The sequence below is a fragment of the Pelodiscus sinensis genome, chromosome 7 (genome assembly GCF_049634645.1).
Source record: "Pelodiscus sinensis isolate JC-2024 chromosome 7, ASM4963464v1, whole genome shotgun sequence".
Classification (NCBI taxonomy): Eukaryota; Metazoa; Chordata; order Testudines; family Trionychidae; genus Pelodiscus; species Pelodiscus sinensis.
This window is the reverse complement of record NC_134717.1, coordinates 45,997,316-46,021,314: the sequence shown is the minus strand read 5'-3', so window position 1 is coordinate 46,021,314 and position 23,999 is coordinate 45,997,316. Positions and strand designations below refer to the sequence as shown.

At 41.4% G+C, this 23,999-nt stretch overlaps 1 protein-coding gene across 1 annotated transcript in view; it reads left to right on the top strand.

Annotated features, from left to right (window-relative positions):
• PDE11A (phosphodiesterase 11A) overlaps positions 1 to 23,999 on the top strand; it is a 233,381-nt gene that overhangs the window by 107,846 nt on the left and 101,536 nt on the right. Inside the window, exons 4-9 of the mRNA XM_075933714.1 lie at positions 433 to 573; positions 3,097 to 3,161; positions 11,487 to 11,622; positions 17,688 to 17,763; positions 20,687 to 20,754; positions 22,308 to 22,400. Of these exons, the coding sequence (XP_075789829.1) occupies positions 433 to 573; positions 3,097 to 3,161; positions 11,487 to 11,622; positions 17,688 to 17,763; positions 20,687 to 20,754; positions 22,308 to 22,400 (579 nt within the window). The remainder of the gene's footprint in view (positions 1 to 432; positions 574 to 3,096; positions 3,162 to 11,486; positions 11,623 to 17,687; positions 17,764 to 20,686; positions 20,755 to 22,307; positions 22,401 to 23,999) is intronic.

Here is a 23,999-nt window from a genome sequence, read left to right as displayed (position 1 = left end):
TGGCCATCTCAACCATAAGTCAGTAGATGTGGACATGTTATTAAAAGACAGTTTTCCATACCATCATGAAGCATATTAACCCTGCTAGCTAAATGCTCCTATGAAACTTTGAAACTCTTTCTTCTTGAATCCAATCTAAAACTCTATTGAAATAAATGGAAAACTGAAGTAGAATTGTATTATGCTCTATGCAGGACCAAACCCAAACATGATTATTCCGTTTTTCATCACTGGTTCCTCAAGAAAAACTCCCATTGATTCAATTGACATTGAAATCAGTAAGAATTTTGCTTGAATGAAGACGTCAGTGGAGTTACTTTTCATCAGTTTAATGAGGACAGAATCAGTCGCAAAGATTGCACATCTTTACAAGTAAATCATTTAATTATTGCTTCCAAAACCAAAGTAATCATTTCCTGTCTTCTTATGCAGGCTTTGTTGGAAGTAGTTAATGATCTCTTTGAGGAACAGACAGACTTAGAGAAAATCGTTAAGAAAATCATGCATCGAGCCCAGACTCTGTTGAAGTGTGAACGCTGCTCAGTATTACTGCTGGAAGACATTGAATCACCAGTAAGTGGTCCTTCAAATTTTAGAGAAGGTCTAAGACAGGTGTGGTATAATGTCTGTTTTTATTGTGGTGAGGCTGTTCTTATTTTAAGTTATATACACTTTATGTTAATTTTTGTCAAATGTTTCCACAACATTTGTTGATAGTTCCTTTTGCCCACCTAAAGGTATTTACTGCAGTCACATTAAAAGTTTTGTATGGAATTGACAGGAAGAGTGATCCAGTTGTAGTTATATAGTCCTTAATTGCCTGTTTGTTTTTGTTTTTTTGGGGGAGGGGGGAGAGAGAGAGAGAGAGAGAGTGTGTGTGTGTGTGTGTGTAAAGCCTAGGTCTCAGCAGCATTTAACTGAGAATCAAACTGCTGCTCTTGTGTGGCTATAAAGAAATCAAGGAGGATGAAAAGCATTTGCCATCTGTTTTCTTTTTCTCCAAAATGCAATTGCTCTGAGGAAAAAATCTGTCTTTACTGTATCATCTTCCCGAAACTCACTGCTAAAATTATCATTATAACATCTTACCTAATTGGTAGTGTTTGAAAGCAGCTTTAATATACAGAACTAGTTCCAGAGAACAATAAACCAGTTCTTTAATGTGCATCTTTTATAACCTACTTCTTTCTGCATGTATTTCAGCAATTAGTCACTAAATGTCTTTGAAACTATTTCTGTAGCTTTTGTATTTTTGCACCTTTTAGTTTTGTGCAAATATAAATTCACAAATATTTGCCTGAATCCTTAAGTATTTCTGTTCAAATAGACAATATTTTGATTTAATGTAAAAATACTTTTTTGGGTTGCATGTATGTGTGGAAGTCTAATCACATACTCATTATTGCGATTGTCTTGAGGCTACAAAATCCTACACCTCTATTGTGTCCCTCTTTTGTGGGGGTACTCCACTTCCCTTCTCTCCTGTTCTCCTTTGTCCCATCCTCAAAAAGTGGGAGAGGACCAGTTGAGCTAGGCTGTGCCTTCTTTGCACTCACATCCAGTAGAACTGCACTCGATCTATTGAATCTGGGGACTTTCATAGCCACAGAGGAGGCAGTAAGATTACATTCTCAAAACTTTTCATTTGACTAGCGGTTCTGGAATTGTAAGTGGGGTAAGAGTTAAAGATACATGTTTCTTCCTGAGCCCATATGTAAATGTATTACTAATTATTATTGTTATTTCTGTGATTTTGGAAAATAGCCTGTTGGATGGGTTACATGCTATCATGTTATTTCAGGGATGTGAGTTGCAGATAAAAATTCCTGGCAAACATTCAAATTTGTGTCACTGGAGATTGCATTAATTGTAGCTTGGAACAACCCATGGTAATAAAATGTGGTTACTGCTTATAAAAAAGCCATTTTTATCTGACATTCCTATACCAAGAAAAGATGACACAATAGGAAATATTCTGTCCACTTATCACAGGAATAATTATTCCACTGTAAAGCTATGTTAAAGATCAGGAGGTTAACAATATAAAAGTACTTGTCAAGAATTTGATTTCATGCACCATTTCAGCCTGTGCCTTTACAGAATCTCCACTACATTGACATTTGCAGACAACTGAATATTTCACTGTGGCTGTACACCAGGGGTGGGGAACCTCAGGCCCGGGGGCCAGATGTGGCTCCTGGCTTGCCTGAATCTGGCCCTCTGAGGCTCGAGGATCTCTCCCACATTGGGGGGCCTGCACTGGTGCTCCAGCCCCCATGTCACTCACCCACAGGCCTGGAGCACACAAAATCTACTAGCCTGGGACCCCCTAGGCTCTGGTGTACGAGGGGAATGTGAGGAATATCTTTTTCCTTCTCAGTCAGGGGCTTCTCACTTGTGTGTGGCTCCCGACTGATTTTTCTGTGGGTCAGTGGCCCCCAACCCAAAAAAGGTTCCCCACCATTGCTGTTCACTGTTCTTTGTAAATCTCATAATTGTGCATCCCTGCAAGGACTGTGAATCATAACTCCCATAAGACATTGAGGCACCTGGGGCCAGCTGGTAACAGTCAGAAATATTCTCTGTAGACCATGTTAAGCACAACTCTGAAATTACCCAATTGATTTAAATGGGAAGCTGCACTTAAAAGCTGGTGACATTATATGGCCATATGACATAATTAGAGGAAGTTCAGTTGAAGTGAATCTGGTCAACTTCTATTTCTGTGTTTCTCGTTTGATTATTTGTGGTTGTTTCTCAGATTATTTAGCTGTTTCAGTTATTGACTGTGAAAGAATGAAGCTCTGGTCCTTTGAAGTCACTGGGAGTCTCTGTGCTAAACATTGTAGGAAAAATATTATTTTGGGAAGAAATCAGTATAAATAAATCAGTTTAGTATATTTTTATAGTTTGCTTATGTGCTGTATTGCAACATAAATTTTGAACATGAATAGTTCACCTGAGAAATGCACAAGTGAACATTCCTGATTAAAATATATATTTAAAATATAAAAGCATTACATTGCTGCTGAACACATATATAATTTTTCATGAAAAATCCCAAGTTCAGATAGAATTATGTTTTTAATATGACAGGTGGTGAAGTTTACAAAATCCTTTGAGTTGCTGTCTCCAAAATGCAGTGCTGATGCTGAGAACAGGTTAGAACTCATGTCTTCTATGCTAATGGATTGATGGTTATGTCACAGTGACTTACAGCTGTTTGTTCTATTAAACCTTAGTATATTTTCTCATGAAACAGAGGACTGGTTTGATCAAAATCAGCCTGATCCTGCACTTTTTACCGAGGCAAAACTCACATTTATTTTAAGGGTGTATACAATGAATAAGGCTTCACATCTATATACTGTCTTTGTGTCAGTATGCACTGTTGAGGAGCCAGAGAAGATCTGGTGTCCCTTTATTGTTCATGGAAAACACGGCACAATTCATAGTGACAGAGATTTTGCTTTGCTTGGTAAGTATCAAAATAATAATAATCATAGAATCATAGAATAATCATAGAATAATAGGACTGGAAGGGACCTCGAGAGGTCATCGAGTCCAGCCCCCCGCCCTCAAGGCAGGATCAAGCTCCGTCTACACCATCCCTGACAGATGTCTATCTAACCTGTTCTTAAATATCTCCAGAGAGGGAGATTCCACCACCTCCCTTGGCAGTTTATTCCAATATTTGACCACCCTGACAGTTAGGAATTTTTTCCTAATGTCCAATCTAAAGCTCCCCTGCTGCACTTTAAGCCCATTACTCCTTGTCCTGTCCTCAGAAACCAAGAGGAACAAATTTTCTCCTTCCTCCTTGTGACACCCTATTAGATATTTGAAAACTGCTATCATGTCCCCCCTTAATCTTCTTTTTTCCAAACTAAACAAGCCCAGTTCACGAAGCCTGGCTTCATAGGTCATGTTCTCTAAACCTTTAATCATTCTTGTCGCTCTTCTCTGTAACCTTTCCAATTTCTCCACATCTTTCTTGAAATGTGGTGCCCAGAACTGGACACAGTACTCCAGCTGAGGCCTAACTAGCGCAGAGTAGAGCGACAGAATGACTTCACGAGTTTTGCTTACAACACACCTGTTGATACAACCTAGAATCATATTTGCTTTTTTTGCAACAGCATTACACTGTTGACTCATATTCAACTTGTGGTCCACTATGACCCCTAGATCCTTTTCCGCCATGCTCCTTCCTAGACAGTCGCTTCCCATCTTGTATGTATGGAACTGATTGTTCCTTCCTAAGTGGAGCACTTTGCATTTCTCTTTATTAAACCTCATCCTGTTTACCTCTGACCATTTCTCTAACTTGCTAAGGTCATTTTGAATTATGTCCCTATCTTCCAAAGAAGTCGCAACCTCACCCAGTTTGGTATCATCTGCAAACTTAATAAGCGTACTCTCTATCCCAATATCTACATCATTGATGAAGATATTGAACAGTACGGGTCCCAAAACAGACCCTTGAGGAACTCCACTTGTTATCCCTTTCCAGCAGGATTTAGCACCGTTAACAACAACTCTCTGACTACGGTTATCCAGCCAATTATGCACCCACCTTATCGTGGCCCTATCTAAGTTATATTTGCCTAGTTTATCAATAAGAATATCAAATGCCTTACTAAAGTCTAGGTATATGACATCCACCGCTTCTCCCTTATCCACAAGGCTCGTTATCTTATCAAAGAAGGCTATCAGATTAGTTTGGCATGACTTGTTCTTCACAAACCCATGCTGGCTATTCCCTATCACTTTATTACCTTCCAAGTGTTTGCATATGATTTCCTTAATTACCTGCTCCATTATCTTCCCTGGGACAGACGTTAAACTGACCGGTCTGTAGTTTCCTGGGTTGTTCTTATTCCCCTTTTTATAGATGGGGACAATATTTGCCCTTTTCCAGTCTTCTGGAATTTCCCCTGTCTGCCATGATTTTTCAAAGATCATAGCTAAAGGCTCAGAAACCTCCTCTATCAGCTCCTTGAGTATCCTGGGATGCATTTCATCAGGACCTGGTGACTTGCTGACATCTAACTTTCCTAAGTGATTTTTAACTTGTTCTTTGTGTATCCTACCTTCTAATAATTTAATTCAGTTGCATTTTATTTATGGAATGATTTCAGATTTGTGCTGCGTGGATTGAGTGTAAATGCCTTATTGCAGAAGCGTCAAAGGGTTGGCCATCAGACTGTTTTTATTTCAGGCCCCCACGGAACGGGAAAACATGCAAACCTCTGGGCATGTATGATAGTAAGATGGTAAATAAGTGTGGCTGAAAGCCAGCTGGAAGCCATCTAAACATACACAAGTTTTGCCTGATGGAACCTATCCTTACGTTCTAAACTTATCTGTGAACCTGAGCTTGATAAAAATAATAATTAGAAACAGTAGTGCATACAGATTTTTTTTTTTTTTGCATAACTGGAGCTACTTTCTCAGTGCCCACTCCTGCAAGGTACTGAGTGGTTTCTGTGACTACAGGCAGTCCCCGGGTTACGTACAAGATAGGGACTGTAGGTTTGTTCTTAAGTTGAATCTGTATGTAAGTCGGAACTGGCGTCCAGATTCAGCCGCTGCTGAAACTGACCGTCAGTTCTGACTTACATACAGAATCAACTTAAGAACCCCAAGCGTCCCCAAGTCAGCTGCTGCTGAAACTGATCAGCAGCTGATTCCAGGAAGCCTGGGGCAGAGCAACTCTGCTTCAGGCTTCCTGTAGTCAGCGCTGGTCAGTTTCAGCAGAAGCTGACTTGGGGACGCCTGGGGCAGAGCAGCTGGGGTGCTGCTGGGTTGCTCCAGTAGCGCCGCTCCTCGGCACTACTGGAGCAACCCAGCAGCACCCCAGCTGCTCTGCCCCAGGTGTCCTGATTCAGCCGCTGCTGAAACTGACCAGCAGCGGCTGAATCAGGACCAGAGCAGCTGGGGTGCTGCTGGGTTGCACCAGTAGCGCCCAGAGCGGCGCTGTGGGACCAACCGGCAGCACCCCAGCTGCTCTGCCACAGGCGTCCGGAGAAAAGCGTAGTCTGCTGGGGGGGGGGGGGCATACTAGCTGCGCCCCCCCCCACCCCAGCAGACCAGGAAGACACGGGCGGCGGACCGAGATGCACCGCAGTCCCGCCGCCTGGGTCCTCCGCGGCTTTGCTCCCCGTCTCCCTGGTCTGCTGGAGACCAGCAGACCACGGAGACGGGGAGCGCCTCTGAGGACGCCGGCAGCGGAGCAGTCCAGGCGCGCCTGGGGTGCCTCGCTGCCTGAGCCCCCCCCCCCCCCCGCGGCTTTGCAAAGCGCGGGGAAGCTGGCGGGGCAGTCCACGTGCGCCTGGGGTGTTTCACTGCCCGAGCCCCCCCGCAGCTTTGCAAAGCACGGGGAAGCCGGCGGCGGGTCAGAAAGAGCTCTTTCACAAAAAGATGTGTGTGGACAGGGAAGAGGAAGTTTTTTGCACAAAAAGAGGAAAGAAGAAAAAGCACAGGTGCCCTGGTGGCCATTCTGTACATAGCAATCAGAGCTTACTTTCAAGAGAGCGTCCATGCAGCCTAGATGCTCTCTTTCACAAAAGCACATTGCTTTTTCAATGAGCTTTTGCAGTGTGGACGCGCTCTTGCACAAGAAGTTTTTGTGGAAGATCTCTTCCGATAAAAGCTTCTTGTTCAAGAAGCCGGAAGGCTAGACGTGCCTGTGAGTGTTTATTGCTCCTCCAGGGCACATTTACATAACAGGGCAAAAGTTGAATTAAGCTATGGAACTTCAGCTATGTCAATTGCATAGCTGAAGTCAAAAACTTAATTTGGCTTTTGGCGCTCTTCCTTCGATTTCCCTTACTCTTCGTGAAATGAGGGTTACCACGAATTAGAGTAAGAAGTCCTCCAGCTAGACATTATTTCGAAATAAAGGCTTGCAGTGTAGCTGTGCACTATGTTACTTCGAAATAACGTAAGTTATTCTGAAATAATGATGCTGTGTAGACATAGCCAAAAGTCCTCAGGAAACCAGTTTACTGCATGTGAACGAAGGTGTAACATTGAAAGATTTTTCCCTTCAGTTAAAGCTGCGTCCTAAAACTGAATCTCATCGCAAACATTTCATTAAAAGCAGTTTGTACTGATTCTGAAATTAGTATTAGGGATGTAATATCAATGCTACACTGCTAAATCTCTGTTTCTATTCCGCTAACAATAACTTGGCAGGCATAGTGGAAGTATGGCTTATATACGTGCACTCAAAACAACACAATGTTGATAGATCTAATTTTATGCTCCCACCCCAAGCTTTAACAGTGCCCTTTTAAGACAGTAAACCAAAATTCACTTTTCTTAATGCTGTGCTCCCTCACTTCCAAAATTGTAAGGCGAGATCCCACTCATAGCTATCATGATGAATGGATGCATTATCGGATAGATAATTATAATGATAGTACTTAGTACTTTATGAAAAACATTTTCACCCATAGATCTCAAAGTGCTTTATAAAACGTGTGTAGCATTATATCATCATCATTTTATGGATGGAGAACCTGATGATCAGAATTTTTAAGTGATTTGCTCAAAGCCACATGAAGTCAGATGCAGAATTAAGAATAGAAGTCAGGTCTCCTAACTTCCATCTGTGCCCTATTCGGTAACAGAGAAGGATGGGATAGAGAAAGCAAGGAGTAAAAGAAAATTGAGTGATAAATGCCTGAAGTAGGAATAGTTGACCTACTAATTTACATAAGAATGACAAGTTACTGCTTTTGACCAGGGGCTTTCAGAATAGCAGTGGCTCTAGTCACTGGGGAGGAAGGGAATCTTCTTTGTTAAAGCATGGGACCAGGACACAGGACTAAGGATTCTTAATTCCTCACTGTACCACAGATTTATGATTTGGCCTATACAAGTCATTTAGTCCCTTCCACATTTGTGTGTGAAGAGGAACGTGTGCCCATGAAAGGAAGGAGTTCCAGCTCTATGGCAAACAATTTCACGTCCTATGGAAGTTGCCCCTTGGGGTTCCGGTTCTGCAAAGGAATTGAGGGTGGAGTAGTGAGCAAGCCAGCCTTCTTTGAGCACTTATCCTAATTCTGTGTTGTTTTATCTTGCACTGCATTCACATGTGGGACATCCCATTCAGGATGGGATTTGGAGAAGGCTACCATATTGATCTTTGCAAGTACTGTGCTGTGTTGTAGGGTTAGGTCCATAATTTCATGTGTGTCTGTGCTGGTGCATACAGGGAAGCAGAGAGTTTTACTTCAAAAATTTGATATAAAATTTCAGAAATTGCTGATGATCTTGCTTTACATATGATTGAGTCGAGTGGCTTCATTTTAAGCTGTGTGAATGAGCACATGTATCAGTTTTTCCAACATACATAAGTGTTGTATGCCCATATAGCTCAGATTAGCAAGACATGTATCTCTAATACAATGTTTCTCAAAGTGTTCCATGAAACCATTCTGAGAAATATGCTAAATGGCCACTCTGGTGTGTTTAGTATCAGAGGGGTAGCCGTGTTAGTCTGAATCTGCAAAAGCGACGAGGAGTCCTGTGGCACCTTATAGACTAACTGAAGTGTAGGAGCATAAGCTTTCGTGGGCAAAGACCCACTTCGTGGGCAAAGACATGCATCTGACGAAGTGGGTCTTTGCCCACGAAAGCTTATGCTCCTACACTTCAGTTAGTCTATAAGGTGCCACAGGACTCCTCGTCGCTTCTGGTGTGTTTATTTACTGTCTTTGCAGCCATGCAGCCTTGCGGCTTCTGTTGACTCCGATTCGCCGTTGGCGGTCAAGAGGAGCCACAGGAAGTAGCAGCTTGGCCCATGCCACTTCCCATGGCTCCCCTTGACTGCAAACGGCAAACCGGAGCCAATTGGAGCCATGAGGCTCTGTGGCTGCAGAGCTGGTAAATAAACACACTGGAGCAGCCAGTTAGCAAGTTTCTCAGAGTAGTTTCATGGACCCCTTTGAGAAATACTGCTCTAGTATAAAGCATGACATTACTTGCATCTGCATGGAAAGCCAGGCTGGGTTTGCAAAGGTCAGTTCTAAACAGGCAGTTAGTGTGCCACATTTAGATCTGCACTGTAGTCTTAGTACACACACACACATTCTAATTAGTTGCACTACAATGCAAAAATAAAGGTTATTTGGGATACAAAACAATGCCCAAAGCCCATGACATTTGAAAATTACTTCCAATGACTTTTGCCCTTTCTAGTCTAAATTCTGTAGTCCTTATTCAGGAAAACTTCTACTGATTTAAAATCACTGCGTGTCATGCCTGAATGAAAACTGCAAGGTCGGGTTCTTCATTGTGACTGCAGTGAGGATACATAGCATTATCTGAAACTGTAGCATGCAGCCAAGCAGAGTATGGACTGGGTAATGTACTAGGCAGAAATTCTACAATTAAGCAGGGTGACTCCAGGGATAATGCAGCTTTCCAAATTCTAATCCATTTTCTTTCTCATTTTTAAAAGAAACAGACTTTTTGTGTGATCCTCCACCTTTGTTATCAGTCACTTCTGTAAATATTGTCATGGTGAAACAACCCATATTCATCAGTACATATTTTTCTTGTTTTGTACCTTTTTTCCTTTGTGGTTATTTGCAAAGAAATAGCTTTGGTGACCACTTTTTTGGCCTTTATTGCTTGAGTTGTAAGTTCTGAAAGCTCATCAGCTTGATGAAAATGATGTGCAGAGAAGGTGGCTTTAAGACATCTGTTTGTCCTTCTTCCCTTTTGTAAAGATGGGCCCTACATTTGCCTTTTTCCAATCATCCGGGATCTCTCCCGATCTCCACGAGTTTTCAAATATAATGGCCAAAGACTCTGCAATGACATTTGCCAACTCCCTCAGTACCCTTGGATGCATTAAATCTGGACCCATGGATTTGTTTATGTCTAGCTTTTCTACGTAGCTCTTAACCTGTTCTTTCTCCACCAAGGGCTGCCCACCTCCTTCCCGTACTGTGTTGCCTAGTGCAGTAGTCTGGGAGCTGACCTTGTCTGTGAAGACAGAGGCAAAGAAAGCATTGAGTACTTCAGCTTTTCCCACATCTTCTGTCACTAGGTTACCGCCCTCATCCGGTAAGGGCCCCACACCCTCTCTGATCACCCTCTTATTGCTAACATGCCTGTAGACACCTTTCTTGTTACCCTTCACATCCCTTGCCAGCTGCAATTCCAATTGCGCTTTCGCCTTCCTGATTACTCTCCTGTATTCTTGAGCAATATATTTATACTCCTCCCTAGTCATCTGTCCAAGTTTCCACTTCTTATAAGCTTTCTTTTTATGTTTAAGCTCACCAAGGATTTCCCCGGTAAGCCAGTCTGGTCACCTACCATATTTGCTTTTCTTACTGCTCATTGGGATAGTTTCTTCGTGTGCCTTTAATAAGGCTTCTTTAAAATAGTGCCAGCTCTCCTGGACTCATTTCCCCTTCATGTTAGCATCCTAGGGAATCCTGCCCATCAGTTTTCTAAGGAAGTTGAACTCTGCTTTTCTGAAGTCCAGGGTGTGTATTTTGCCAATCTCCTTTCTTTCTTTTGTCAGGATCCTGAAATCTCCCATCTCATGATGGCTACTTCCCAGGTCATCACCCACATCTACTTCCCCTGCTAGTTCCTCCCTGTTTGTGAGCACATTTCTGTTTATATTTGGAATCACATTAATAATTGCCTTCATGGAGCAAAGTGTCCCAGAACCTGAGAAATAAGAGGAACAAGATGTTCAAGAGTGATTAGCAATTTTTTGTATACCTTGAAAGGCCTGATTTTCAGAGGTGGTTGTTCAGCCTTAAATTCCTTAAAAATTTCTCAGATGTAACAAAAAGTGATGCACCTAAACTAACTGTTTCTTTAAATTTGATCCAGAGCAGTTAGTGAATTTACTATTTCTGGTAAGCAGTGACTTGATCTTGAAAGTCTCTCACTCACATGAATAGTACTTACTTGAGTAGCCCCATTGAAAACGATGGGTGAATCTGGGCTCTGTGGAATTCAATGGTAGTTTTGCTATTGACTTCAGTGGGACAAAAATTTTATCCAGTAAGATTATTCATGCAAGTGACAGTTTCTGGAACTAGAAAAGGACTCATAACAGAGCCCCAGCATAACAGCTCTTCCACCATGACCAAGACTAGGGGCTTTCAAAAACAAACACTTAGATTGTGGCAAGTGAGTTTTCAAAGGAGGGTAGCTGAAGGTGCATGAGGGAAGTTGAGTGTTAGGCAGCAGAGTGCAAATGACCATTTAGTGCATGGTAGGCTAGTGTGATATTGCAGCAAAGTGGGTTTGAATCTAACTAAATGTTCATTTAGATGTCTGAGATAGCAGTTTTGATAGTTACCTGACTACTATACTGTGGCTAATTTCATTCGGCAGTTTGTTATGGTTATAGATAATTCTGATGTTAAAAGTGATTATACTTCGTGGGCTTTCAAGCAACACTGATTGTACTCTTTTCTTTCCTGGCTGTGCCTTTGTGATAGTTTCAAAGACAGTATGGAGAAATCATCATCTTATTCTGACTGGCTCATAAATAACAGCATTGCTGAGCTAGTAGCTTCCACGGGTCTTCCAGTGAACATCAGTGATGCGTATCAGGATCCTCGCTTTGACGCTGAAGTAAGATTTTTTTTAATTTACACTGTCATATTTTTGCAGTTGAGTAGAATATAAATAAAGCAAATCCAAATGAATATAAGACATATGTACATTTGTTCTGCATTATCTTTTTCTTTCTGTATGTCCTCTATTGGGCTTACCAGCGGCAGCGTGGCTTTAAGCAACAGAAAAATGGTGAAAGGTATTTTTATATTGAGGATACAGCACTGTTCCTACCTTCAATTGTAGGCAATTACTTTATCTGTGCATCATTTTTCCAATCTGTGAACTTGGGATAATGATGCCTTCCTTTATAAAGTCCTTTGAGATCTATGAAAGCTAATCTTTGTTGAAAATTCTACCACTGATTATTCTTTATGTTCCCTATAGACCATAGCTATATGAGATTGTGAAACTGCCAACACTAATGTAAACAGAAAGCTGCAGTAATATGATGTCAAAAGACAAATGTTTTTTGTTATCCTACTTAGCAAACTAATGTTATATCAGTATGTTTTCATCAATAAGATATACATTGTGGGCTATTTTTTTTCCTCTCAGGCTATGTCTAGACTGCCAGCTTTTGCCGACAGAGAGTATGCTAATCAAAAGCTCATTAGCATTTATCATGCTGTGATTAGCATATTCTCTGCCTGAGGCTTTTTGCGCAAAAACAAGCAATAAAGACGGATCCGTTTTGCACAAAAACTCCCTTTTGCACAAGATCTGTATACCTCCTTTTTAGAGGCATAAGGATCTTGCTCAAAAGGGAGTTTTTGCGCAAAACAGATCCATCTACACTGCTTGTTTTGCACAAAAACCTCTTGCACAAAAAGCCTCGGGCAGAGAATATGCTAATGACAGCGCAACAAATGCTAACGAGCACTTAATTAGCATACTCTCTGCCGGAAAAAGCCGGCAGTGTAGACATAGCCTTAGATACTTGCATGCAACTTCCACTGGAAGCCAGTGGGAGTTATTTTCAAATCTTAGGGCACAGTTTTGCCTGCTGAGATTGGGGAATAGGCAGCAAACACCACTTTTGATACATATCTTCAGCACTGGGTTACTTTCCTAGGTTTGACAGGACCAAAGAACCAAATTGTCCCTGGCATGGGTTATTCCTGCTTACTGGAATGAGTTTTGGCTCACAGCGCTTCATATTGCTCAAACCTTCCTTTCTGGACATATGGGAGGTTTTGTCCCACTATGGAACTGATGGGTCTTTGAGTCACAAACTCTCCAGAGAGCCCACAGAGACGAGGGCCATCCCAACCGTATTCCTGTGTGTCTACAACACTATTTCCCAACCCCATTGGCCTCCTAGGCGGAGCAGTGTTTCTACAGGAGCTGTTTGAAGAATCAGTCTTCATGTTCTGGTGCTATCAAACCTCATTCCAAGGTGAGGGAATTAACATAAATAAATGCCTGCTAGGTGATGATTAATCAATGCTGAGACCCCTTATGAAACTGATAGTGGAATAGCAGGTGTCTGCTGGCCTGGTCAAAGGCCAGGACCTGAAAAACCCCCACTTCTGCTCTGTCTCACTCAGACTGGATATTTTTTTATGCTTTCACTTGGCAGAGAAGGAGCAAGGATTAGCTTGTCCTTAACTATGTGCAGATCACCCACAATTCTAATTGAAATAAATGGGAGCTCCAAGTGCTGAGCATCTTTGAAAAGCAGGCCTCAATTTCCACAGCTCACAAATCATAACCCAGTCACCACTCCATGTAGGGAGTGCTTTGGCTCAGAGTTCTATTGTTATTGGTTGAGTTGCATGATAGAAACTCCTTTTCTAGTACGTACTCATGTAAGTTTCTGGCTAGGTTAGATATGGAGTATTTCAAGTTATCATTCCAGTCTCAGCTAGAAATTTAAACAATGGGGTTACAGTGAACAATAGACAGAGTGGCAAATTCCATTCTGAATTATATCTCTTGCAACACCATTACTTTAGTGGACTTGCCTAGGAGCTGGGCAATGGGTTCATAGGAAGTCAGTGCACAATTCTAGCCAGTGAGTCTATTAAATTACATTACTACAAGGAGCATGCTTTAAAAGTGCCTTCCATTTTGACAGTATCCACTGGTTCCAGTGGTACTTCCCATAGTATGTACACAGAAGAGCTCTCAAGCTAGCAGAACAGATTATTTAAAACGTGTACCCGGTCTGTTAGTTTATGGGAAAACGATGTTAGCATTAATTTATCCAGAATTTCAGAAAGTACAATTAATGCCTGGGAAGAATTTCCTACCAAAGAGATATGCTGAAGTATAACACACCATATATTTGATGTGTCTGCAGTTATACTTATAACATGCTATGTTCTGATTAATAATGCTGCCATCTCATATTCATTTCATACTTAAAGTCTATGCCAATAAGAGATACTGACCAACATATAGGAGAAGAATGATGTGAATTACCCTATATAAAGGTCAATAATTATTTTCAATTGGTATCGTCATAAAAATGTAACTCACAATGCCAGTTGGTAGAAACGATGATTTCTGGAGTCAAGAATACTCAAAATACAATTATGTTTTTAAAAAATTGAGACAATCATTACTTATTAGTAAAATAAAATGTGCCTTTGTGTTTGTAATCTCATTTTCTATTGTTTTTTCTCTACTACCCTTACAAAAACTCTTTCCTATACACTAATTTTTATTTTTAACGAAATTCTGATGTTATTGTTAAATCACTGTCACTGAACATTTAGTACTGAGGTATTTTATTTGTCATCTACATCAAGATCTGCAATAACTCAGACAATAAATAAAACCTATTTGTTTCCCTTCCCCCCCAAAAAAACCCTGCATTTTATTGAAATAGGCCTCCATCTTATGGAAATTTACAACATGGGAAAAATACGTTACTTATGAGCAATTGCAATTTAAATGCTTGTTTTATATCTTGCAAATGTGAGATTATATATTGACTTACATATTAGGTGACCTAATTAAAAAGGAAGCCCTTTAAGTGTATTTCATTCCATACACTTAAAGGGATGCTGGAACAATTTTTATATTGGGGGTGTTGTGTGCCATTGAATCAAACTGTAAATCCTGTATCTCATGGCTACTGAACTTTGGCAGCCCCAGGGGCCACAATGATACTTTCAGCACATGCCAAGGTCACAATTTAAATGTGGTTGCATATACATGCAAATTTATACGCAAACAGTTTTCCACACTGACAGGCATGAATACAAAAATTACGGCAAGACTACACAACACACAGGCCCCATTTAAGTCAGTTCTGCTGATATTAATAAAATGCAATATTTACCCCATTTCCATCCATATGTCAACACTTTTAATGAGCAATGACAGTCCAAGAATTTAACTATTAAAACGCATATCAACAGAAGACCATTATATTGACTGCTTTTTTGTTTTAGCTCCCACCCAATGGTGGCCTGCAGGCCGTGTGTTGAGTAGCCCTGCTATATATCATAGAACAACTTCATGCCTGGGAGGTCTCACAGCACTCCCCCCCTCCACCTGCCACCACCAATAGTTCCAGCCCCTATGCACGATCTCTATTTTCAAAGGGAAAAACCCCCACAATTTTGGAGAATAATCTATCACGTATCTAGGTAAAAAGGTAGAAAATGCTATTGGGATTACATTCAGCATTCCTGTGAGTGTTCATCTCAGTTGAGTTCAGCTGAACTGTGCTAGGCCGGCCCAGTTATATAAGTTTGTACTCAAACATATAGCTTTCTGCATCTTGACAATGTTTCTAGGATAAATGCTCTTCTTCGATTTTCTATTTTTTGTACTTTACAATAAGTGAATGGACGAGCATTTTTAGGTAATTGGTAAATTATGACATAGTCATAAGTGATTGCAGTTTATTGCTAGTTATGATCAACGTTTGAGGGGGTTTGGAAATGCAGTTGGTAGTCTGAGTTATGTTTCACATATTGCTTCTTCTGCTAAAATATAATTACCCATTTCTTCACAGACGAATCAGAAGACTAAAAGGGCTGTATCTTATCATGGATTTTATGTGGGACTCCCCATTGATTTCAATCAGAAGTTCCACTTACATATTGATAGCAAGATATGACTCTAATAGTAAACTTGAATTGCTTCACACTCTTACAGATGGCAGTTCCTGCAAGTCCTCAGTTGGAGGTCATTACAGAATCAGTCTACAGCTGCTCACATTGCAGCCTTTTAAACTGCAGCATCTGAGGAGGCATCTGTCCTCAGTACATTGCTTCCTGACGGAATTGTAACCTTTGATTCTCATCTTTCACCATTTCCCCTGTAGTGGGTTTTACAATAGCACCAGCAACACCTGCTGATCGCTACCTTTGGCCGGGAGTTGCAGCTAGTCAGCTCATCCTGTTTGCCGCCTTCAGTCTCTCCTCAGAGGTTGAAGACTCACTTGCCTCCCTTGAGATGTCTTGCAGCACTGACTCCAAAGGACAGCATAGGAAATGGAGAATCTATGGCATTAAAAGTACATTGCAAAGCTTCATATCACAAGTTTCAGAGAGGTAGCCGTGTTAATCTGTTTCAGCAAAAACAAGGACTCTGCATCTGACAAAATGGGCTCCAGCCCACAAAAGTTTATGCCCTGATGCATTTATTAGACCACAGTCTATTACCACAGAACTAGCAAGGAGGCAAAAGGTCTTTTCTGAATTACAAGTGACATCTACCTAGAAAATCTCAACCCCTGATTTTTGACCATGTCTCTCAGGGTATGTCTACACTACCCCGCTAGTTCAAACTAGCGGGGTAATGTATGCATACCGCACTTGCTAATGAAGCCCGGGATTTGAATTTCCCGGGCTTCATTAGCATAAGCGGGGAGCTGCCATTTTTAAATCCCCGCTGCTTCGAACCCCGTGCAGCGCGGCTACACGGGGCTCGAACTAGGTAGTTCGGACTAGGGTGCCTATTCCGAACTACCGGTACACCTCGTTTCACGAGGAGTAACGGTAGTTCGGAATAGGAACCTAGTCCGAACTACCTAGTTCGAGCCCCATGTAGCCGCGCTGCACGGGGTTCGAAGCAGCGGGGATTTAAAAATGGCGGCTCCCCGCTTATGCTAATGAAGCCCGGGAAATTCAAATCCCGGGCTTCATTAGCAAGTGCGGTATGCATACATTACCCCGCTAGTTCGAACTAGCGGGGTAGTGTAGACATACCCTCAGTTCCTCCTGAAACTTGCTTTTTTCTGCCACCCAATTTCCAGCTCACTTCTTGCCTTCCCTTTGCAAATCTTTCTTGAGCTATGCACCCTCCCTCTTTTTATTGGCTGTTTTTTCAATCCCAATATCAGATTAATCCTTGAGGAGAGCACCACACTTCCCTTTTGGCAGGTGGTTTATATTCCCTTTCCTAAACCACCAATATAGTTTCTCAAATATGTTCTATTTGGCTGTTATCCCAATGGCAGAGCATTATACCAATCATGTTTAGTCCTTAGTTCAAATCAATAACCAGACATTGTAATCTGAGGCAATTGCTGTGTTTTTATATATGTTAAAACAATTTCTAATACAGGCCCTGATTCAGCTGATACTTTTGACCAACAAGCTCTTGCTTTACCAATGCAAGTAATCCTGCCACAGATTAGACATCAATAGGGCTATGTCTACACTATGCAGAAGATCGAAGCTGCCACAGTCGATCTCCCAGGGTTCAAATGAGCAGATCTAGTGATTAGGCCCTCTAATTCCAACTGAGAAGGCTCCCCTGTTGGCGCCAGTATTCCTGCTCCTCATGAGGAGTAAGGGAACCAACAGGATCATTTGCTCTTGTTGACCTCCCACTGTGTGGATGGCACAAAAACTTGATTTAAGATACATCGACTCTAGCTACATAATTAACATAGCTGGAGTTTTGTATCTTAAATTGACCTTCCCCTTTAATGTAGATCAGGCCTAGGAGTTTTGCCTGAACAATGCCTTCAGGATTGACCTATGGGACATTAAACTGATTTGTAACTATGAACAGGTTGAAGTCTTCCTTGATGTTACTATTTGGGGGACATCAGAGGGCTATAATTAGCTACTCAAATACTGTAACGGCTAAAGTTCTTGTTTTTTTCATCGTAGGCTGACCAGTTTTCAGGCTTTCACATAAGGTCTGTTCTTTGTGTTCCTATATGGAATAGCAGCCACCAAATAATTGGTAAGATATTTCATATAACTCAGTTCAGCATTATTGTGTTAATATGAATTTACTTCTGTCTTTTTAGTTGTATTCCTTTTTCTTCTGTTTCCCAGCAGAATATTGCTAAGCAGTTACAATACCTAGGATATGTGCCAGGTATCCAAGAAGGAATGTTTTGACTTGGATACTATATGGACAATTTTTCAGCTTTCCATTTACTTCGTAGTTATATCAATTGAACACTTTTCATGAATACTTTTGTACTGTATTGCACTGCTGGTGCTAGGCTTAAGCAGACTAAGGAATTGCTTAGTGCTCCCAAGAAGCTCAAGGGGTCCCCCTCTTAGCTGTTTTAATATTTGTTGTAAGAAGGGAGGAAAATATTCCTGCTTAGGGCCCCCAATGTGCTAGCCCCACCTTTGTTATATCAAGTCATCATTCAAGGGCCTTTCTTGTGTGTGCACATTTTGGGCAACTGTGGTTCTGATCCTGAAAGGTGCTCCAAGGTGTCCATAAGTCTTAGACAAACAATTACCTGCACACAAAAAGAGAGGCTCTCTAAAGTTAAATTGTCAGAGCTCAATTGAAGTCAATGCAGCGATAACAGTTTACAGCAGCAATAGGCAACTAATAGTAAGTGGGCCTCATCAGTGGCCCTCCATCTCAGTGGGCTGCATGGCCAGTGGTGGGCAATCTGCAGCCCATGGCCCATTGGGGTTGCACCTGCGGCTTGTGGACCCCCAGTCTGCCTCCCTCCTCCATGTGCATCTGATGCACTGGGGCACTGGAGCCCTGCACTTCGTATTCCTACCATCCCTCCCAGCGCCTTCAGAGTGTCACGAATCACCTGATTCACATTCTGTCCCTGTTCCTCTCCCTCCCTCCTAGAGCTGGAACAATGTGAACAGCTGATTCGTGGCATTCCAACTCTGGGAGGATGGGGGAGGAGCAGGGACAGAGCATAAATCAGCAAATTCGTAGCACAGGGGGAGGAGTAGGAAGTCTAGCTCCAGTGTCTCAATATATGAGAGGTGCTTGGGGTAAAGAGGCAGACAAGGGGTCCTCAGGCAGCAGGTGGAGCCCCAGCAGTCGCATGGAGCCTGTGGGCTGCAGTTTGCCCACCACTGGTTTATAGCAGCTGAGGATCTAGTCCATGGCGCCATATGATATGGCAGGATATCAATGAAAGTTGAGAGTGTAAGTACAGTGTAGAGGCGATGAGTGAACATCACATCACAGTATCAGTCCCTGTGTGCTTAACCAACTAATACAAACATAGTAATTGTTCCTTTTAAATAATATTGTTCATGACATCTGTTGCACAGAGTGAGGCAAAAGAGAAACTCACTGATAAATGTTACAGTATTTTGAGAGGGCTATAAGTAAATAGGAGGAATAATTTTTCACATAGGAATTCAATATTGACTCTTCTAGAGCCACCAGCTCTGAATAGATTTTTCCTTACAAATTGCTTTATAGAATTGAGTATTTAATAACTTTGCAAATGTTTGGGCCAGTGTTGGGGGGGAGGAAGAAGAGAATATGTGGGTCATGGTAAAGTAGCTAATAGTTAAGAATGCAGGCACTAATTCAGACAGTTTCATAGGCACGTGCCCTGAAGTTCTTGGGACTACTTATGTGCCAAATATTAGACCGATACTTAAATATCTTTCTGAATCAGGATCTTAATCGCTCACACAAAGCACTGAACAATACTGTGTAGACCAGGGGTGGGCAAAAATTTTTTGGCAGGTGGCCACTTCAAGGTTTTGGAAAGTGGTCAAGGGCCACACTTTTCTGTGGAGGGGGTACAAGGTCTAGAATGGAGGTTGGGCACAGAAGGGTACACAGGGTAAGGGACTGGGGTGCAGGAGAGGATAGGTCTGAGAGGGAGTTTGGGCAAAGGAAGGGGTTGTGACCTAGGTAAAGGGATAGGAGCGTAAGGTCAGGGAGGGGGTATGGGTGCAGGAGAGGGCCACTGGGAGGGGAGGCAAAGTCTGGGAGGGAGCTGTGACCTGGGAGAAGGGGAAAAGGGAGTGCAGACTACAGACGCTGTGGGTGGTGACTTGGGGCAGGGGAATGGAGTGGAGGGTCTGGGAGGGTGTTTGGGTGCAGGAGAGGATTCTGGCCTGGGAGAGAGGTGTAGGGGAGGTACAGGGTGTAGGAGGGAGTTGTGACCCAGGGCAGGGGGGTGCAGAGGGTTTGGATGGTGACCTGGGGAGGGAGTTGGGGTTTAGGAGGGGCTGGGGTGCCAGAGGTAGGCTCTGGCTGGGAGGCACTTACCTAAGCCAGCAGCCCTGCAGCATCCCCAAGTCAGGTTGGTCTCCCTGCCTGCTGCAGCCCCAAATCACTTACAACTGCAGCTGCAAACCCCACGTGGCTCTCAGTTCCAGGACGGGAAGAAATTTGCGCTGCTCCCATCCCCCAGGCCAATCTCTCAGATCTTATTGGCTGGTTGTTTCCAGCCAATAGGAGCTGAGAGGTTGCTGGGGTCAGTTCCTGTTGGCTGGTTGTTTCTGGCCAGTCGGAGCTGAGGATTGGGCGGGGGCAGGGAGATTGCATGAAGCCTCCCCCTCCCTGCAGAGCAGAGACACACATGGACTGAGCTTTAAACCGCACAGCTGCATGTGCCTGAAGGTCCCAGCAGGGGGAGCCGTGGGCCGGATCCAGTGGCTTGTGGGGCAGTATCCAGCACCCAGGGCATATTTTGCCCAGACCTGGTGTAGACTGTTAATATTATATTTGCATAACAAACAAAAAAACAGCTAAAAGTTGTAAACCAAACCATAACATCAAAATACGACTTTCAGACATTGCTATTTGCTTACTATTTTTCATAATAAAATATTTAAGATTTTTTCTGTACAGTTGAAAAAAATATTGTAATTAGTAATGAACAGAATTTCTGCATTAAAAGGTTTGTCTTTTAACTTTCTAAAAGGTGTAGCTCAAGTGTTGAACAGGCTGGATGGGAAACCTTTTGATGATGCTGATCAGCGATTATTTGAGGTAAGAGATACTTAACTTTGCAACAGTTCTATACTCTGCCAGCTCAGATTCTATATTTCTCACTACCTGAGTGCTGTTTAAGCTAACTAGCAAGGAAAAGGCTTTGACTGTCTATATTCCTTATCAGCAAATTCTTCAGTGATACATTTCTATTCTGGTTTATTATACATAGCAGCTGTTTGAGAGATGTCACCACTCCATGCCCTGTTTCATCTTTTTCAACATCAAGCAAGAAAATAAGATCTTATTCAGACCCTGACCGGCAATGAAATATGATAAAACCAGACATACTCTGAGCTACAGAGTTGGACTACTGCTCTGAATTTCTCCAAAAAATTGAGAGATCAGACACAGGATTTGTCATATCTGTAAATATGACAATAAGAAGGATTAAAATTGGTTACCTGCTTATATTTAAACTGAATAATTACCTATCCTTTGAACACCTCTCAGATCTAGTTTCTGTGCTTCCTAGATATAGCAATTGTAACTGCTTACCATAATGAATGCCATGTAGAAGTATTTTGGTGTGTTTGTGGCCAAAGTAAGAGTCAATATAATTTATTTATGTGTATTGCTGTAGCATTCAAATGTCCCAGTCAGGACAGGAGTCCCATAGCACTTTGACCTAAATGAACACATAGGACAATGTAGCTTGATACATACAGTTACTTACACTTACTAGATTAGCTTTATGTATTTTTTGTGGAATAATATATTATGGAAATAGCACCCCAAAGTACTTTATCAGTCTTCCAGTCCTTGTATAATACTGGGAAGTATGACAAAGGCATATATACTTTTGGACACCATCACAGTTATTGCATGTTTGTCAGTCACTGGTTCACTTACGGTCAAGTCTTGGTATCATTGGCGAGATTTCAAGTAAGAGTGAGATTTGGCCCATAGTCCTGCAGTACCTTAGGGCTCATCTAGACTATGATAAAGTGTCGAAAGAGGATATGCAAATTCCGCGGGAATTCCTCTTTCGACACTTTAGCGTAGTCTAGACGAGCCCTTTCAGACTAACAAAAAATGTAGCTGGTATCATGAACTTTTTTGGGCACAACCCACTTCTTCAGATACACGGAGTTTACTTCATTAAAGTAAATTCCATTCATCTAAAGAAGTGGCTTGTGCCCACAAAATCTCATATCATCATCTACATTTTTTTAGTCTTTAAAGTGATGCAGGATTATTTGTTGTTTTTAAAGTTTTTTCAATTACTGACTTACATGGCTACCCTTCTGAAACATTTGGCCCATATTATGTCAAGAGATTTCTCATTTTAGCTTGAGAAATAGGTCAGATGTTTGGTGCTCCTCATGAGAAGCAAGCTATTTTAAAAATACAGTTACCTACACAAGTTTTTCTCATAATTATTTATCTTACAGAGCAGCTTTACTGACCTATATTCTCGAGCTAGAATGCCCATAATCTGTATACAATTATTTCTATAATATATCTGGTTTTCAATTTACACTTCTTTTTCCAAACATCTAAAACAGAATTCATCTTTTTATTGGTATTTTAAATGAATTCTTTCTCGTTAGGCTTTTGTTATTTTTTGTGGCCTGGGCATCAACAACACTATAATGTATGATCAAGTGAAGAAATCTTGGGCAAAGCAATCTGTGGCTCTTGATGTAAGTATATGATCAAAATATTCTCAAACACTCTCTGTAAACCATTATTTGTCATAAGCATGTCATTCTGCTGCAGAATTTATCTCAGTGAACTTTATAGTTAGTCTCATTTTCTAAATATACAGTTCTGACTGCTTAGAATTCGTATTTCATTAAGATAACATTGAACAGGAGATTATGTGGGGTACATTATAATGAACTGTTTAAATGAACTATAATGAACTGTAGAAATTAGTGTCGCTTAGGAGACTCCCCCCAGGTGCAATACACATCTACTAGCTAAGTATCAAGCTGATAATGGCATACAGTTGTGTTGTGATTCAGCAAAAAAGAATGTGATCCAAGCCCTGATGTGCTTACAATCTAAATCAGACAAACCAAGGAAATGCTGTAGAAGGAAGGGGTAAAGAAGGGAGAAACACATTTTAAAAAACATTAAAAGTAATGAGAGTCATGGTATGTTGTGAATGAAGCTAGGAAAGAAAGGGTAGGAATAAATGGTATGTTTTCAGAGTGGAGAGAGGAAACTAGTGGGGTCCCACAAGGGTCTGTCCAATCCTATTCAACTGGGACCAATCCTATTCAACTTATTTATAAATGATCTAGATAAAGGGATAAACAGAGAGGTGGCAATATTTGCAGATGATACCAAATTGCTCAAAATAGTTAAGACCAAAGCTTCAAAAAGAGCTTCAAAAAGATCTCACCAAACTTAGTGATTTGGCAACAAAATGGCAAATGAAATTTAATGTTAATACGTGGAAAGTAATGCACATTGGAAAAAATAATCTCAACTATACATACAATATGATGGAGACTAATTTAGCTACAATTACTCAAGAGAGAGATCTTGGAGTCATTGTGGATAGTTCTCTGAAAACATCCACTGAAAGTGCAGTGGCAGTCAAAAAAGCAAATAGAATGTTAGGAATCATTAAAAAAGGAATCAAGAATAAGACAGAGAACATCTTATTGCCTCTATATAAAACCATGTTGCACCCACATCTTGAATACTGTGTACAGATGTGGTTGCATCATCTCATAAAAGAAATATTGGCATTGGAAAAGTTTCAGAAAAGGGCAACAAAAATGATTAGGGGTTTGGAACGGGTCCCAAATGAAGAGAAATTAAAGACTTTGACTTTTCAACTTAGAAAAGAGGAGACTAAGGGGGGATATGATAGAGGTATATAAAATCATGACTAGTATTGAAAAAGTGAATAAGGAGAAGTTATTTACTTATTCCCACAATATAAGAACTAGAGGTCACCAAATGAAATTAATAGGTAGCAAGTTTAAAACAAACAAAAGGAAGTTTTTCTTCACTCAGTGCACAATCTGTGGCACTCCATGCCAGAGGATGTGGTGAAAACTAGGACTTTAATAAGGTTCAAAAAAGAGCTATATAAATTCATGGAGGTTATGTCCATCAATGGCTATTAGCCAGGATGGGTAGGAATGGTGTTGCTAGCCTCTGTTTACCTGGAAATGGGTGACGGGGTGGGATCACATGAGGACTACCTGGTGTGATCCCTCCCTCTGGGTCATCTGGTATTGGCCACTGTTGGCAGACAGGATAATGGGCTAGATAGACCTTTG